Raw genomic sequence first — 18,132 nt, forward strand, 5'->3', positions numbered from 1 at the left:
CAACGTGGATGTCACTCTCCTTCATAAATCATGTCGATTTGTCTTTCGCACGCGTACCTTGGCAGACTGACTTGATATCCAAGCACATAAATCTGACTGCCCAGGTGAAGATTCCATGAAATCTAGTGTGGCTCGAAGTGCCTCAACTTGGGTTGGGAGGAGAAACAGAAATGCCTGGTCTTAAGGTTGTGAGCAGGCGAGTCACTGCTAAAACTGAGTTCACCACATGATCAACATGAAACCTTGGGGCACAGATATGTTGACCATGAATAGTGCTGGTTGAGCTAGTCAGAATTCGACGCCTTGAGAAATTTCCCATCATATATTGATACAAGAATCGCAGATACTTTCGTGATGAGTGAGCTTGAACGACTTACTATAGTTCAAAATGGGGTTGATGGCCTCACAAAACCCCAAGACCTGCTCAAAGAGGAAAAATGACGCCAACAGGGGCGAAAATAGGACTCGAAGCTGTGAGCCTCATGAGAGTATGATAGTTTTGAGGTTTATCTGCTTTCTGGTGGGTGTATCTCGTGGCCACGCAGAAGAGGTTCTTTCAGGATAGGAATATAAAAGAACACACCATCTTGGAGGGCAAGAGGAAATAATTGAAAGAAACAGTAACAAGTAGGATGGGTCTGCCTGAAACTGTTGAAGGGCACATACACTGATGGGCCTAATCATCGGTCTCATTATTCTCTTCTCCGACCTCTTTATGGGAGCTCATTGAGCTTAAGCAACCGGTCCTGCTGTTGAGGCACTTAAAGATTGTGAAATCTCACGAGATGCCTGACAAAGAGCGCATTAGCCGCTGTTTCCACTGGCGGTTTCGTCCTGCCGTCGCCATAGTATAACTCTGCAATTGAGTAGACCTTTCCCCCATTCTGGTGGATCTGCAGAGTGCCAGAGTCTGCAGTATGGAAACCACACCATGGTAAGGAAGTGTCCCTACTTTAAATTACTCAGAGATATCATGATATCATGTCTTAAAACTGTTGTTGGCCAGAACGGAATCTGAAAAGTGAGACGGGCATGGGAGACGGGTATGGTCCAAGGCGCTTCTCTCGGATCTCGTGCTTGAAAGAAGGGCAGACTCAGTTCCTTCCCCTTGTATCTTCAATGCGAGGATATCGTGGTATCTCACCAATAAAGGCAAACATCAAACCAAGGGTTTTCTCCTAGACATTATAGCACACTTTCATGGCATGGAATGTTGAATCAGCGATTAAAAAGATCATCTGCAAGGGCGCGATGACCAGGCCGCAGCGCCTCCACCGAAAGTCCGGCCCACGCCTTCTTCTTAAAACAGGTCATGAGATGTTTGGTGATACCCGAGAGTGCTGAATGATAGGCGATTGTTGAGATCGGATGCGCGACGACAAGGTGGAACGAATCCATTCTTGAATAATTATGTTTCGGTCTCCTCTTACAAAGCCAGGCAGCATGCACTTGGGGCATTGTGTGCTTTGGAGACCACGCATCCTGCAATCTCCGCCTGCAGTATGACTTGGATTGAGCGCTTGGAGTATTTGCAGATCCATTTATCATTTTTGATAAAGGAACTGTCCTCCTTCGCTTGCACATTCACGGCGCCGGGATATTTGTTTTGCTTCATGCTATAATCACCCACATACGCATTCATATGTACCATACCCTGTAATCAGGCTTTCCGGTGATTTGGATTTCATGCCCCGCCACTAGTTCTTGACTGGGGCATAGGCCCACAGAGGCTGAATCCATTGTTTACCTCGCGAAGCTAATCCCAGCCATCATACCTCTAGTTAATATAGGTCTTCTCGAACTCTTTTACATCTCAAAAAGTACTGTTCTCCTTCCTTAGCTGCGTGGAGATGATAGAAACCACATCTCAGATATATGCATCACAGGAGGACAGGAGGACGTTGTAATCTCAAATTGATAGCACACAACATGGACTGGGCCTTTTCCAAAGTGTCGCATCTCACTGCGACCTCATTTCCTTGGGGATCATAGGTTGAGCGGAATTCTAATATTACCCTTCGTGCTTTGTGTGTATTAGTCGCTTGCAGAGTGGTTACTGACGCTGACACCATAGCGCCCAAGATGAAGCGGAGTCAACGTGCGGTGTCGGATTCGCAATCGTCTCTTTTTTTCGGGACAAGGACGTAATTGCGAGGTCAATATTGGTCGCAATGGCTTGTTGACGAGCAGGATCATCGTGTTCAAGGCCAAGAAGGTAGCATGAACAAGTAAAAGATGATGCCGCCCACTTCTCACTAGGCGAAGCGTAGCCGCCGCAACTCTTCTCGTCAATCTTCGCGGACTTCAGAGTCATCTCCAATTCTTAGCACACCCACTAGTCTTGTTTGATCTACCAGTGAGTAGAAGCATTATTCGAGCCAATCTCCACTAGGTCTGCGGGTTGCCGATCACGAAGATCCATTCTTCGTCGTCATAATGCTAATTATTGAAAGTATCACGGGCGAGATCGAGAACGAGTCTCATGCTGCTTCATTGTCTCAAAGATTAGTTGATGGGCATGATTGCTTGTTGATTGACTGATTTAAACTCTTCAAACCATAGCTGAGCTCATTTACTTACACCATGATGTATTCTGCCCATGCTGCTTCTGTTCTTGCTGTCTTATGACCAAGGCAGTGGCCCTTCCACATTATTGTGAAAGCAGAGCAATGAAGTGGCGGTGGGATTCTAGATGCCATATGAATATCCTTCCCGGTGCTCTAGGAGCGTTGAAAGATTTGTAGAGGGTTTATCTTGGGACAGGGCCCGCGGCAGGCGCGTAGCCTCGATTCTTACCCCTTGTGCTTGGTCCAGGGGGGTTTCCCAAGACAGAATGCCGTGTGCATGCTTGCTCGCTGACATAGCAAATTTGCCGATGGACTCCCGACATCTCAGTTCACCCGCCTGCGCCAAGGATAGGAGAATGGGAGAATAGTGGCCCGATTCTTTGTATACCGTTTTAAGAGGCCTTGCACAAGTGGCGGTACGTGCGAGTCCGTGTCGATCCTTGCATCTTTCACTGTATCTCGAAACTCGGTATACCAGACCCGTGATGCTGTTGAACTTCCAAAGGGTTGGAGAATGAAGAAGAGAGGTAGGATTCAAGTAGGAGTAGTAGAATAAGCGTAAGTTGTAATAAACGTGGAAGAGAAATACTTAATCTTTGAACTTTGAACTTTGAAATAGTCATAAGAATAAGACTTGCGGTGGTATCTGGTTCAAGTAATCAATCATGATTTTTGTTATCAAATAGTCACAGTGAGAGAGTAGGGAAGAGTTAAACAACAATCAAATATTTGAATATGAATGAATATTAGTTGTTGACTCGGACTCATATCATGATGTCAACTTGAAGTCAAAGCCTTTCTTAGATTGTTTGATTTAAATATTAGATTGCTTATTATCTCAGGGTTCTATCGAAGCTCAGAAGTACAGACAGAATTAACTACTAAATAAGAAGTATGTGCATTAACGAGTTACTTACTATAGTAGCTCCTGATGAATAGCATTCAAATGTTCAAGTAAGATATAAAAAGAAATCTACATTGCTCATTTACAATAACTCTTGTCTAACTGGCCAGAAGGAAACTCAACAAGCTACCAGCCGCCAGCCCTCCAACAAGCATCATACTCATGAAGCCACCAGCTGCCTCTCGCTCATCATCGGCAACCCAATAACTCGCGCCCATCATGCAGCTCGAAACTAGGTATCCATTGGTGATTCCGAAGAAGAGCTGTACAATGAAGAGGTAGAAAAAGTCACTGGACACAAACGCGCCTCGGCCGTTAACATTGCAGAGCAAGTAAAGCGGAACGAAACCAATTCGTGCAATGGAAAAGATAAAAGCGAGCCGTGGGCGGTGGGCGAGAGAGAGTCTGGGACTCGACACAAGTATCCTTCCACCGAGATCTCCTACGTTCCAGAACAGGAATCCCAATGGAATGAAGACGGATGGATCGTAGAGTCGAGACTTCTCCGGATCATTGACTGACAGGATTTCAGAAGTATAGACCGGGAATGACATCATGGTAATGGTGAAACAGAGGAAGACAGCAATAGATAAATATCTCAGCTTGTTGAATAGAGTCCATAGGCTCACGGTCTTATTATGGCTGTGGTCATGATCGACTAGATTCACGTCCTCATCCTCGTCATCTCCTCGAGACTTGGGCCGCGTGTGAGGTCGCTTTTTGAGGAGATAAAGAAAGGCGAACAGAGTCAGCACCGACACAGCGGTCGCAGTCAAAAAGTAGATGAATGCGGATTTGGGCGATGCATGCGTCTCTTGATCGCGGGAAGCTCTCCTCGGAACTACCAGGACAGAGAGAATCTGTGCGATACAGGGTAACACACCGGCTACACCCTGGCCACCCATGATAGCCTGTGTATACTCCTCCCAACCAAAGCCTGCAACGTAGGCAAAGACGCCATTCTGATTAAGCCCTGTGGCCAGACTTGCACCAAGTACCATGACCATCAAGAAACTGAAGTATGCCGAGGCTGAGATATCTCTGAGTGCAATGGTCGAAAAGGCCAGGAGAGTGAAGATGGTACAGTTCAAGACGAGGGAGACCGTCACGCGCCTTGGGTATGAGACGTTCTTTTGTTTTCGGGCCAGTGTGTATGCTGTGACGAGGTTGGTGACGGTTGAAACGGACAGGATCGAGGATTGATAATGTGTTGCGAGCCATTCGCTTGATCCAAAGCGATCATGGAAATATGGGGCGGCAGCCAAGAACATGTTCCTATGTAAGAGATTAGATTGAATTCAACGGTAATGATAATGTGATTGAAGTTTTCCGAGGATTCCTTGCTCAGATAAATTACCTACCAGGCCCATAGCATGGCAACTCCCAAGAGGGAGAAAACACCATATTCGAACCATGAGAAGCGGTTCAATGGTGGCCGCTGGGCATGATCCTCAGCATCATCATCCTGATCCTCCAACGGCTCATATGCCGAGTCCGATATGATTCTACATATGCGATCCATCTTCAGTACAGGAGGTTAATCCTGTTTCAAAGAATTGGCTCTAAGAAAGTGACCAGAATCATTGAGGACTGAGGACTGAGGTGACGTTGGATGAATCAGCGGGGATATCCGCGGCCCGGGGCCCGAAGATCCACATGACTAATTGCGGACAAGGCGACCTCGTATGCACAATGCTTCAATCTATGCAGCTGACTTGAAATATTTGAAATTCTTAGTATCTTTTGATCAGGAGTCACCCTGGAGAATCTTGGTTATTCAGGTGATACCTATCATGATCCAAAGTGCAGAGTTTGTGGGTGAACTACTAAGTTGACCTCGGATACATACATGCCCAGGTGGAGGCATGTATGTACCACTACCTAGTATGTAGCATGTTTGAATGGGAGAAAATAAATTCAAGTTCACATACAAGTTGGAATTCCGGCTCTCAGAGTTGTCCCGATATAATATGGGCCATGGAGTATTCCCAGGTTAGAATAGATAATAATAGCAAACTTGAAATTGCCAATATTGGGGCAATCTTGGTAAACAAAGATGCTTGCAACAGTTTGGACAAAAGTACGTATTATGGGCACGTGCATGTGATAACTTGAATCATGAGGCAATATGTGAAACGACTCGAACTTCGTGCATGTATTACCTCAGAGCGCATATGTATCAATAGTACTACATTTTTACTAGATAGGCCAATATTCACATTATAATAGACCTGAATATTCAACAACTTAATATTCCAATCTCAACTTATTGTAGAAGCCATATTAATCAATCAAAGAACCAGAAATGCCAGCTCTATACCTCCAAGGTTGTAGTATTTGAACTTTGTGCTAGGAACCTTGGAAGGTGTTCGCATGGCTGGGATTCTTGTATCTCCTCAATTGTAGATATCCATAATCACTTGAGGTAAAGTGGAGTGGCCTACCGGAGTAACCTTGCCCGTCTCATTCTCAAATGCGGGGTTGATTGCACCATCCTGGAGCTTTGAGAAGTGACAGGGGTTGAATAGCACTATGGATAGATAGTAGCCGACCAAGCTTTTTAAGTGGTCATTGTCAGCCCAGACGCCAAGATTCGCCCTATCGACTAGTTTCAGGAATAGCGGATTGGATGAGGTACACTGTCCTCGGAGCTAATTGGATCCTTCAGGTCCACTGGAATTTTCAGCTGAGAGAAAAGTTTCAGCCCTGTGTATAGAGAAGGAGGAGAGAAGGAGGAGAGGAGGTTGTTCAGTTGGTGTTTATTATGAGACTCACCGCCTTCTTAATCTCACACTGTGAGTGGTGTACTTGTCAGGCACACTATTTTTGTGTACCATGTACATCTCTGTAAGGCTGGCCCCCCCTTAACTTCTTCTCTCCCCACTCAACCCCTCCAACCTTTCTCCATTCTTCATACATTTTCACCATGGTATGTTCTCCTTTTTTTACCTTATGGGTTCTTTTTACTATTTATCTCCTTGTCCTTCAGCAAGGCAGATAATGCAAATGACTTTCCCGCTTTGCGGGGCAGCAAATAAATGCGGTCGGAGAAATGGTGGCTGACTGCACGTTCCAAATCTAGGCTGATTCCCTGACCGAAGAGCAAGTCTCCGAGTACAAGGAGGCATTTTCCTTGTTTGTAAGTTCTTAAATCTTTGCATTGAATACTGTGAATTAAATTCAATACTAATACATACTCGTCATAATAGGACAAGGATGGCGATGGTGAGTGCGACCGTTACCGAGATCTGCGGACCCGATTATCACGCCCATTGAAAGAATAAATAACTGAGTTGGATGAATTATAGGCCAGATCACCACTAAGGAGCTGGGTACCGTTATGCGTTCCCTCGGCCAGAACCCTTCCGAGTCTGAGCTGCAGGACATGATTAACGAGGTTGACGCTGACAACAACGGCACCATTGATTTCCCTGGTACGGCCCCTATATCCTCGACAAGCTCGATTCCCTTTTCCTTTCAGCTCAGTATTGACACCTCTCACAGAGTTCCTTACCATGATGGCCCGTAAGATGAAGGACACCGACTCCGAGGAGGAGATCCGTGAGGCATTCAAGGTGTTCGATCGCGATAATAACGGTTTCATCTCCGCCGCCGAGCTGCGCCACGTCATGACCTCCATTGGCGAGAAGCTGACCGACGACGAGGTGGACGAGATGATCCGTGAGGCTGATCAGGATGGTGATGGTCGGATTGACTGTACGTGACCATGAACATGACCCTGGGAGCTTATGAGCGAGTCCCCAGTGATTGAGAACCCATACTAATTTATCACAGACAACGAGTTCGTCCAGCTCATGATGCAAAAATAAACCGTTATGTCACCAATATTTTTGTCCATCTTTAGCTCAGTCGCCGGTTTGCCAACGATGACGTTTTCTCTTTCTCCTTTTCAGTTTCCTCATACCGGTCTTTTGTAGTCTATACTTCTCTTTAGGCTTTATCTTGGATGATTCATGATCAAGCGTGCAATTTGAAATGCAGATAACACGTTCAGGATTTGGTGGAAGATTTGGTGCGTTCGTCATAGTGTAGGCTATGAATTCAATGTTGCATCATTGAGCATACCTTACATATAAGCTCTATCAATTAGGATAGTAGGACTGTAGTACCTGCAGTCGCGGGTATAATCTTTGTGGAATGCTAGTTTATCGATTAAATCGCAAAACCTCCATATACTGCCTCGCAAGATCGGTTCCCGCATAAAGATCCGCATCACCCTCCACCTTCTTCCCCCGTAATCTCTCCTTAACTTCCTTCCCGAATCCAGGAACAAGGATCGCCTCTCTAGCACCGGGAACACCAATTCTGGTCCAGAACTCTTTAATCAGTTCCGCTGTAGCTGCGACCTCCGCGTCAATATCCGCCTCCTCGATAACGAAATCAACATCAATCCCCGAATCAGCATTTTGCTCTCCGTTTCCAAGACCGGAACCAGAGCCTGACTGAGAAGAGCCCAATGTATCTAAAAGGGTAGGACCCCGCCACTCAACCTCGACTACTATGCCGCGTGACCGCGCAACGGGAAAAGTTTGTCGCACCTCACCCACTCTCACACGGAAGTCACCAACATCGTAGATCACACCTTGCTGCACTGATACGGTAAGACGGTGCGCCCAGAAGGGCTGACAGGCGTAGACAACATGCTGGAAAAGCATGCTGTAAGATTGCATTGGGAGAATGGTCATTAGCATTGGTGGGACATCGGCGCTAGCCGTGAAGCTATTGCTCATTGTAGATTGAGACTGAGATTGAGAGAGTGACTGTGTAGACGGTGCTGACCCTGGCGTTGGAGCTTGGGCAATGCCCTGAGGAACAGGCGTGACATTTGCGCTCCCTGGCCCTGTAGCTGAAGGTGGGTGAAAGGGTTTATCTGTAGGCTCAGAGGTATACACGAACCCCTGCTTCGGGTAATGCGTTAAATAGAGAAATTGCATATAGCGTGGTTTGCCTGCAGCTGGGTTTGCTGATGCGGGGAGAAGACTGGGTGTGTCTCGCATCAATTTTTGCTCTAGGGACCAGCGGCCTGCTGGGCTGAGGTCTTCATCTGGATAGGCGGAGCGGAGACGCTCGGCGATTACCCCTGCTGATTGTGTATGGTTGGGGTGTGCTGGGATGAAGTAGACTCTATTTTAAGGTTATTTAAAGTTGAAGTTTGGCGATAGGTCGGTGTGTCTTACCCTGTGACTGGCATGGTGCAGATATCTCTGGGTTCTGTGCCCGGGTATATAGGAATGGGATTCAAGGCCCGGAATTCAAATGTTCCAGTAGATATTGACAGGCCCAATAAAATAAAGGTCGGAATATTGTATATCCTCTTTCGGTTGAATATTATATGCTCAATGTTTAGAACAGATTGAGAATGTCGTGCTGGCGTGAAAGAAGAACCTTGAAATTTGACGTGAGGTCAAGGCTGGCCCATATAGGGATCTCAACTGGGTATCTGTTGCTCACGTTAGAACATCGAATTTTACTCTAGTTCAGAGTGTATCCTTACATTATAGACAGGTGTTGATGTTATACAAATGAAGTCGAGATATCATTTCCTTGTCTCGAGGTAGTTGCAAACAGAGCAAACATAAGTGTTTGTCTTGATGTCAAACATAATTATTCTACCACACGCATGAACTTGGCTCTATGGTACAGTTTCCATAAATCAACTCCACATATAAATATAGATTTTTTATATTAAAATTACGCAAGTCTTCCAACAGCAAAGAAGTGCGAAAAGGACCCTGGAAAATCAAAAGGAACCCCTTATGTAATTGCAGCGTAGTGAGACACGGCTGGGAGTGGCGGTCGCGGCCCCAATAGCTCGCGTGAGTTGCCTCCCACTTCGCAGTTGCATGTTCGAACCTGCCAATTACCTTCAAACTCGACATATCAACCCTGATTGAGGCTGTTATTCATCCAGTTACTCCATACAGAGTATTACATGCATATCACACTGCCTCTCAGTCTTGACAGATCAAATTCGAGTTAATTAAGATCGCTATTCCGTATCAGACTCCGCCACAATGGATCCTTTGGATCAACTGCCTCTCCACCTAATCGGGCACATTCAGGGGATGTGTGGGTCTGACGTGAGATGCTTGATGCTGATAGGCAACAAAGCCACCCTGACTCAGAGTCTAGGCAAGGCTGTGGCATGGATTATATTAACGCCCTATCGTTTGAACAGGCATTGCAAGATCATTTGGGGAGATCTTGCGACGCATCATACAAGATCAAGAACTGCTCTACATATTTGCCACGCAAAGCTGCTCTGTCTGGCATACAGTATGCAGCATCCCTGACATGAGGGCCAATCACCGTTGATCTGTTCATTCTCTGTCACCATTCCCCCATATTCCCGCGAATGGAAGCTTCATATCAAATGGGTCCCGGCGATCAATGGAGCTCTAGACCTCGTAATCCTGCCATATGTAGTAACACTGACCATGTCTTTCCCCACTGACGTGATTTTCATCCAGCATCGCCTGTCTTTTCTTAATCCCTGGACTGTCATTCTCTTCAATTCACCATTCCACCCCGTATGATGGGGAATTTCGTCGCGACGTTCTTCTAAGTCATTCATTTCTTCTTTTATACCCTTTCTAGGTCGACCAAGCTCCTTGCAGCTCATTCTCTCCTTTTCATTCCCCGCGTATGAACGCGATTTTATAAAATCCAATTCGCTTTTCGAACATCGAATCCTACCTTCGCTCCCCGTCCTTCATTATGATCCCTAAGCGCAGGGGTCGGTCATTGACCACCGCAGTCTTTCTTTTACTCGTCGCATATTTCTTTCTATTTCAAATATTCTTCAGCCCCTCGCCATGGCTATTCAACCGAAGACCAAAACCAGTCATAAACCCGGACACTCGAAAAAATACCATTCACATGGCCGACGCGCGCACAATATATCCTATAAATTCACATATCCCATTACCGAAGAACCCAGCTCCACTGCCTCGCATCCAGTACGAATTCGGACCGGAGGCTTGGTTTGAGCGCCGAACAAGAACACAAAGACAGAAGGCTGTTAAGAGGGAATTTCTGCATGCTTGGGATGGATACAAAAACCATGCATGGCTCCGTGATGAGGTTAGGCCTGTCAGTGGGAAGTTCGAAGACTCCTTCAGTGGATGGGGTGCCACTTTGGTGGACTCTTTGGATACATTGATTATCATGGGCCTGGATGATGAGTTGCACATTGCGCTGGAAGCATTGGAGCAAATTGACTTTACGACCACATTCAGTTCAGAGGTCAATGTGTTCGAGATTGTTATCAGGTACATGGGTGGGTTGATCGCAGCTCACGACCTCACGGAAGGAAAATACCCAATTCTGCTGCAGAAGGCAGAGGAACTCGGTGACATGATTTACCATGCCTTTGACACAAAGAATCACATGCCCCAGGTGCGCTGGAGATGGGGCCGATCCGCTATAGGCCAGGTCATTGAACCCAAGACCAATACTAACCTGGCTGAGCTTGGATCCTTTACGCTAGAGTTTACTCGTTTGACTCAATTGACCAATGATCCAAAATACTATGATGCTGTGCAGCGCATTACAGATGAATTGGACAAAAATCAGATGACTACCAGCGTTCCCGGCTTATGGCCTGTTTCTATTGATGCCCTGCGTATGGACTTCACCGGAGACGAGTTCTCAATCGGTGGGTGTGCAGATTCGGCGTATGAATACCTTCCTAAAGAGCATATCATTCTCGGTGCGCAGACAGATCAGTATAAGAAGATGTACATGCGTGCCCTGGATGCGATCAAAGACAACTTGCTATTCCGTGCTGTTACCAAGGACGAGGATAAGAAGATCCTCTTCACTTCGGATTTGATAGTCGGGAATGAAAACGCTCATGAAATTGTCCACCGCTCAGATCATTTGAAGTGTTTCCTCGGTGGCACTGTGGGTCTTGCAGCTAAGGTGTTTAACCGCCCCGAGGATTTGGCCATCGCTCGTGGACTCACGGATGGTTGTATCTGGGCGTATGACTCGATGCCAACGGGTATCATGCCTGAAAAATTCCAGTTTACTCCCTGTGCAGATATGGATGAGTGTCCATGGGACGAGAACCGATGGTATGAGTCGGTACTTCAGGAGCCTCTTCAGTACCATAAGCATGTTCGGGAGGCGCAGATAATGATTGCCAAGGAGGGAGTGCCTCCTGGAATGGTCTCAGCGAAGGACCCTTCGTACAAACTGAGGTAAGTTGAATCTTTCTCATATTGATTTTGTTTACGCCGGAAAACTGACAAATTCTAGACCGGAGGCACTTGAATCCATGTTTTACATGTACCGAATCACGGGTGATAAGACCCTCCAGGATTCAGCTTGGCGCATGTTCCAGAATATCCAAAGAAATACTCGCACCAAGTACGGACACTCGGCTATCGACGATGTTCGTGATCCTGTGTCGAAAATGGATGACCGGATGGAGAGTTACTGGCTTGCCGAGACGCTCAAGTATCTATACCTCATTTTCTCTGAGCCAGATCTTGTCAGCTTGGATGAATATGTCTTGTAAGTGAACTTGGTGGTTATATTATAAGATTGAGACTAATGCGTTGTATAGGAGTACCGAGGCACACCCCTTTAAGCGAACTTCTGGGTATATTTAGCGTTCTGTTGATTTCTGTGCATAGTCTGGCGATGGGGCGTTCAGGTTCATGTATTTGTTTTCTAGAGCGCATATCGATTCAATGATAGAGTAATAGAGCATGATCATTATGGACCGTTTGTCCAACCCTTCATTTCTATATGCTGCCAGTGTAAGATGAGAAACTTTCAAGTTACACATAAGCCATCGCATCAGTGGAACTCTGCTTCGAAACCCTCTGTCCTGGTGTTTCATCATCATACTCAAACTCAACCGAGTATGCAACATCCTTCCGAATAACCATCTTCTCTGGAACATCGCCGTCAGTTGACGCCGTCTCCTCTGGACGTCCATACTGCCTATGCAACTGTGGCATCAGTTCAATACAATCAGAACCAGGCTCAAACTCCAGTGTAGACCCTGTCCCCGTCCCCCTTCCTCCAACCTTCCCTTTATCAGTCTTGACATTAGCCCCAGAAAGTGGGAAAAGAGATCGTCGCAGCGGAGCTTGCACCTCCACGTCACACTCCTTCACACTTTGTCCAGGAACCGGCGATCGTCTCTTCAACCCATCTCGACCAGTGTCCAAGTATATTACATCCCCATCACCGACTCCGCCATGCACATAATGATCCCGACAAAGCTCCTCTTTTGACCCCGATCTCAGCACTCTTGAAACACTGGTCCCAGCTCTCTTTCTCCGAACCCGAGAGAAAGACCCAGATCGAGACGCTGAATTTGATCCCGCCACTTTGGAATTCGAGTTCGAACTCCCCTTCGTCTCGCGTGATCGTGACGCTGACACACTACTCTCAAGATTCGTGTCTCCCGCTGTCCCATAATTTGTGCTCACGGCTGCCATGAAGGGTCGAAGACAGAATACGCTGCATGCGACCAGGGAATAGTGCATTTGTGCTTGTAGCCACATGGAGGGTCTAACGGCGGCGAGGGTGATGTCGTTTTCTTTTAGCGTAGTGTGGAGGGTGGAGATGTGGAGGAGTGTAAATATTATGAGACTATGCAAATAGTTGTTAGTCTTGTCATACGTTCAAATGATGGGAGATGGATTTGTTGTTTTGATCCCGCTAGATGGTTCTTGGTACATACGGAAACCGGAACATAAATGCGAAGCCGATTCCTAGCTTGCGTTTTATTGACATGAAGAGACCTTCCAGTAGTGCGACAGCTAAGAAAAAGATTATGAGTTCGGTGATTATGTCGACTGCTGCTATGAATTGCCATCGCTTAAACTAGAACAGTATAATTGTTAGCGACTGATGTTGGTCTATTTTGTTCAAACCAGACTGGATGTGTTCCACTTACCAAATTATGACATTGTCCACCTTGCAACCTCCAGGGTCTATTCAACTCGCAGCCAATCAATAATATGAGAATAGCAGGAATCAGCCAGGCAGTGCAAAGGGCGAGAGTAGCCCAAGACGCTTTATTATGTGGTTTTTGTGGTGTGAGGCGAAGGTAGATTGCGATGACGCAGCATTTCGAGAGGTAGATTACTACTAAAGCGAATACATCGCTTGTGGCCATTAACTGTTTGAGTTGAGTTTCGACTCGAAAATGGGAATAAATATCGCACGTACATCTTGGATCTGGTTTAGTCGGTTCTCTCTAAGTAGGGAGAGTGATGTGCCGAATCCTCTTGAACAGGCGAAGAATACTAGGATCGACTGGATGACTCCGAATACCTAGTATACATACTGTTAGTTAGGAGCTTTCTAAACGAAATAGGACTCGGGCTATAAACTCACTGTTGCGCCCAGTAGGACAAAGTCATCTCGTGCGAACGGCGGAATTAACATTAACCTCACATAAAGTCGGATTAAAAAGCAGGCAAGTGAGACTACTAGGCCCAGTGCTGTAGATATAATAATCAATGCTCCGTGGTGAAGGTCATCGACTACCTCAAATGGTGGCGATTGGCCTGGAGGCACGTAGGGGCCCATGGCAGGGACTTGGTTTGGGGGATCTTCTGCCAGCGCTTAGTCGTATCATGTAAGTGACAGAGCCAGCTATGACTTAGTCAAGTCAATTGACTGGAAGTAAAATATCCATCTGGTTCAAATGTTTGTTGATCGGGTGGGTATTGAGAGCTTGGGTAGAATGGTCTCGATTTCGGGAGACCAGTGAGTATATACCGGATAGCTGAGTATGTGACCCATCAGCATATAGTCAGACGCATTTATCAATGTGGATCTTCTTCAGATCCTCCATTAACCATGTGTTGATGTGGAGAATCACAACTTTGACCTGTACGGACTACTCCGTAGACCCGACTCTCATGTTTGATAACACCAGATCTTCCTGTGGATACATGCAGTATGAGTAAACCTTCGTGGCAAATTATTGACCATCCCTTCCCACGAGAGAATGAGAGTAAAGTAACACACCAATATCATGCATGATCGTTGCTGTTGTGTATCTCACTCGTTCGTATCTTCGTATCATCAAAATGGGGGCCGTGACTCCTCACGTCGTGCCACCGGCCATCGAGCACATCTAGCCTCGCGACAACTGCCATTCTGCATTTGTGTGTCGATCAATATGCGGACTATGTACTCGTGGATATGTGGCAGATCGCCGATAGGCCATGTTAGATCCACGCTACAGACAAACATGTGAGGGAGAGCGCATCCGGCGGGTTGGGGCATAGGGGCTTGAATAGAGTTGACCAAGGGGTCTATATTGTGTGATGGATCATAAACAATTTGAATGCCTATGATCGTCAATCGTATGCCAAGATTAATTGGTGATCTTGAAAAAAGCAAATATACTAACCACTTTCAAGTTTCAGGATTCTAACCGAACAAAGAAAGGCTGCAATGCGCTGAATTAAGAAAAACAACAACAAAGACTTGAGTCCCCGATATGGATAAGATAATTAAAGCTAAACATGACTGATTTAATGGAGGGTGAATATAAATTTTAATTAGTTAGTTGCCCGCTGGAAGAGCTGCAAGATCCCTCCCCTTCATGCAAGGCGCCGGATAGCTTGCTGCTTCATAGCCCATTCTCCGGCCTATTTGAATTCAAGGGATACGAATCACCAAAAAATGAATCAAGTGGCCAAAGCTCAATAGAATTAAAATCGAAAACATTAACATCGGTGTGTCAAATGAATCTCACTTGAATTCCCACATGGCTGGGATTTTCCTGCCACGTCGCTCCCACGCTATGTGACATCCAGCGCCCGAGATATGCAAAAGACAAAGAAAACTGAATCTTGCTTCCACTCTCACGGAATAGACTTACTCCATTTAGTTATCTTCGTTTGTTGGTGCCCTGCCAAAGACCAGGGGTTTGACTTTCTTATATCGGAGTGATTGCGTCGCAGACTGCACATGCAGTTATTCGGAAATTAACACAGCATATTGAGTTGGTCTGTTCTTCAATTCAAGTTTGTGTTTTATCTCGTTTGTGGGGTTTCTGAGTTCAAAGAAACATTCTCTGGTGTTTGTCCAAACATGCCTATATTTCACAGACAGAGGGATGATTCTGTCATGAGTTCGACTGCGACCGATGATGTGGAGGATTTTACGTCAACAGCCCAGAAGGGGCTCGTCGCGCCTCGTTATATGGGTACTGTGGCTGATCAGCGGGATATGACTTCACTGGGACGCGTGCAGGTTCTTCGCGTATGTGACTTCAAGTTCGTCTGTAGGTGAACCTAGCTAATATTGTTTAGAGGAATTTTCGATTTATTTCGATTGTCGGATTTGGTTGTACTCTTATCTGTACCTGGGAGGTTATATTGACGTGAGTATAGCTCTACCTAGTCCTGTACGCAGTACTGACTTGAGTATAGATTACTATCTTCTGGACTGACAGATGGTGGCACGGCGGGATTGATTTGGGGGGTTCATCGGTGTGTCGATAGGTTTCACTCTGGTATATGCTAGTATAGCTGAGATGGCCTCGATGTGAGTCGTTTTCATGTATGATCTGCATTGATCATTGCTGATGTTTGATCTAGGGCGCCAACTGCGGGTGGTCAATATCACTGGGTATCGGAATTTGCTCCACGACGAGGTCAAAAATTCCTCAGCTATATGACAGGTACGCGATCCCAAGATAATTGATTTTGTCATAGACTGATCAGGTTCCATGCTCTAGGGTGGCTCTCTGCGATGGGCTGGCAATGTGCCATCGTCTCTATCGCATATTTGGCTGGCACGATTATCCAAGGCCTGATTGTTCTAAATTATCCAGATTATGATTTTCAAAGATGGCATGGGACTATGCTGGTCATTGGTATCTCGACATTCTCGATCTTGTTCAATACCTTCTTGGCCAAGAATTTGCCGTTTGTCGAAGGATTGATTCTGATCATCCATGTTCTCGGTCTCTTTGCTATTATCATTCCTCTATGGGTGCTGGCCCCACGTAATAATGCCCGTGCAGTGTTCACCCATTTTAACAATGGGGGTGGATGGAATAATGCGGGCATGGCGACTCTGGTTGGACTCTCCACTACCATCACGTCCATGTTGGGCTATGACTGCTCTGTCCATATGTGTAAGCATGAAGTGGATTCCTCAAATATGAGCGCGCGACTGACATCATTATAGCAGAGGAAATAAAAGACGCCTCGGAGACATTGCCCAAGGCAATGATGTCGTCTGTAGCGGTCAACGGAGTTCTAGGATTCATCATGCTGGTCACCTTATGTTTCACCCTCGGTGAGGTGGACAGCGTATTAGAGACCCCGACTGGATTTCCATTTATCCAGATCTTTTATAACACGACTGGTAGTCTCCCCGCCACCAATGCCATGACAGCAGTCCTTGTCATCACCTTGACTGCCAGTACCATTACAGAAGTAGCGACAGCATCACGACAACTGTGGTCTTTTGCCCGAGACGAAGGAATTCCATTCTCATCCTTCTTCGCATATGTAAGTGAATTGAGTCAAATGCGATATCTTCCAAATAGCTGACTGCATTGGCAGGTTACACCGGGTTGGAATATCCCCCTCAATGCTGTGATGGTCTCGTTGGGGATCACTGTCCTCCTCTCCCTGATCAACATTGGTTCCGAAGCAGCCCTCAACGCGGTCATCTCATTGACTATCACATCGCTCATGTCCGCATATATCGTGTCGATTGGTTGTGTCTTTCTCAAGCGACTCCGTGGCGAGCCACTCCCACCTCATCGTTGGACGTTGGGCCGATTCGGTCTGGCGATCAACTTTGGAGCCTTGGCGTTTCTTCTCCCGATCTTTGCATTTGCGTTCTTCCCCTTGTACACACCTGTGACACTTGAGACGATGAACTGGAGTGTGGTGATGTATATTGGCGTCATTGGAATGGCAATGATTTATTATTGGGTAAGAGGGCGGCATCGTTTCATTCCGCCCGTTGCATTGGTCAAAAGAGACGGGATGTAGATATCCGTGGAAATACCAGTGTTCAGCCGGCATTTTCAACGGCATTTCTTCGAGGCCGATGGAATTTTCACTTCTGATCTTTTTGATCGGTTTAATGTATTTACTTTTTGTCTGGCATTTACATGTTGCGATGACGTGATGATGATAGATATGCGGTCACGTTCATTATTGCGAATACCGAATTTTACCTCAATGACCTAGAGCTTGTTATTTACCTTCAGATGTTCGGTCAAACTCCCTCAACTTATGCAACGAAACTCCACTTCAGCTGTCTTGTCCCAACCAGACGCCGAATATTCATGTAATATGACGTGACAAAGTTAGTTCCAAACATGTTTACATGAGTTATGGAAGTCACTTGAATAGGTACGGAGGAACCCGACGAAAAGGGTGAAGGTCCAGTTCAATGTTGCACATGTGTGTCCACTTTGTCCCGCTTAGGCGCTGATCAAAGTTATCAGATTAAAATTCCTTGCGTCAACATTTGATAGACACGGGAACTCAGCTGAAGGAATCATCCCTGTCATTTAGGCCATCTCGCGACACTGGATGGTAGAGTTCCGAAACCGGTTCCAAAGCTACGAAGTATTTCGAGCTGTGTATCTCCCTTTTCAAATTTCTTTTTTATATTAATATTCTATTT

General features: G+C 46.1%; 7 protein-coding genes across 7 annotated transcripts; 3 read left to right on the forward strand and 4 right to left on the reverse strand.

The window, feature by feature from the left end:
* Window positions 1-2,053: 2,053 nt before the first annotated feature.
* Window positions 2,054-2,314, reverse strand: N7483_008076 (uncharacterized protein; the record flags this gene model as incomplete). Its single annotated transcript, XM_057091513.1, has 1 exon — window positions 2,054-2,314. The coding sequence occupies one exon, from the start codon at window positions 2,312-2,314 to the stop codon at window positions 2,054-2,056; it is 261 nt and encodes an 86-aa protein (XP_056946254.1).
* A 1,255-nt stretch (window positions 2,315-3,569) lies between these two features.
* N7483_008077 (nucleoside transmembrane transporter FUN26) lies at window positions 3,570-4,993 on the reverse strand (the record flags this gene model as incomplete). The annotated part of the gene is made up of 2 exons (XM_057091514.1): window positions 3,570-4,746; window positions 4,833-4,993. 2 exons carry the CDS (start codon window positions 4,991-4,993, stop codon window positions 3,570-3,572), a joined length of 1,338 nt encoding a protein of 445 aa, XP_056946255.1.
* Window positions 4,994-6,397: 1,404 nt separating this feature from the next.
* Window positions 6,398-7,301, forward strand: N7483_008078 (calmodulin; the record flags this gene model as incomplete). Its single annotated transcript, XM_057091515.1, has 6 exons — window positions 6,398-6,400; window positions 6,554-6,610; window positions 6,681-6,696; window positions 6,780-6,905; window positions 6,976-7,188; window positions 7,267-7,301. 6 exons carry the CDS (start codon window positions 6,398-6,400, stop codon window positions 7,299-7,301), a joined length of 450 nt encoding a protein of 149 aa, XP_056946256.1.
* Window positions 7,302-7,637: 336 nt separating this feature from the next.
* On the reverse strand, window positions 7,638-8,683 carry N7483_008079 (uncharacterized protein; the record flags this gene model as incomplete). Its single annotated transcript, XM_057091516.1, has 2 exons — window positions 7,638-8,616; window positions 8,670-8,683. 2 exons carry the CDS (start codon window positions 8,681-8,683, stop codon window positions 7,638-7,640), a joined length of 993 nt encoding a protein of 330 aa, XP_056946257.1.
* Window positions 8,684-10,209: 1,526 nt separating this feature from the next.
* On the forward strand, window positions 10,210-12,110 carry N7483_008080 (glycoside hydrolase family 47 protein; the record flags this gene model as incomplete). The annotated part of the gene is made up of 3 exons (XM_057091517.1): window positions 10,210-11,696; window positions 11,755-12,012; window positions 12,065-12,110. 3 exons carry the CDS (start codon window positions 10,210-10,212, stop codon window positions 12,108-12,110), a joined length of 1,791 nt encoding a protein of 596 aa, XP_056946258.1.
* Window positions 12,111-12,281: 171 nt separating this feature from the next.
* On the reverse strand, window positions 12,282-14,049 carry N7483_008081 (uncharacterized protein; the record flags this gene model as incomplete). Its single annotated transcript, XM_057091518.1, has 5 exons — window positions 12,282-13,104; window positions 13,196-13,338; window positions 13,412-13,636; window positions 13,687-13,791; window positions 13,855-14,049. The coding sequence occupies 5 exons, from the start codon at window positions 14,047-14,049 to the stop codon at window positions 12,282-12,284; spliced, it is 1,491 nt and encodes a 496-aa protein (XP_056946259.1).
* Window positions 14,050-15,567: 1,518 nt separating this feature from the next.
* Window positions 15,568-17,489, forward strand: N7483_008082 (putative GABA permease; the record flags this gene model as incomplete). Its single annotated transcript, XM_057091519.1, has 7 exons — window positions 15,568-15,738; window positions 15,789-15,859; window positions 15,909-15,968; window positions 16,077-16,159; window positions 16,217-16,618; window positions 16,672-16,997; window positions 17,052-17,489. 7 exons carry the CDS (start codon window positions 15,568-15,570, stop codon window positions 17,487-17,489), a joined length of 1,551 nt encoding a protein of 516 aa, XP_056946260.1.
* Window positions 17,490-18,132: the final 643 nt, after the last annotated feature.

Source organism: Penicillium malachiteum (assembly GCF_028827825.1).
Source record: "Penicillium malachiteum strain IBT 17515 chromosome Unknown utg000003l:1.0-4950554.0:1.0-4952489.0, whole genome shotgun sequence".
In the NCBI taxonomy this organism is placed as follows: domain Eukaryota; kingdom Fungi; phylum Ascomycota; class Eurotiomycetes; order Eurotiales; family Aspergillaceae; genus Penicillium; species Penicillium malachiteum.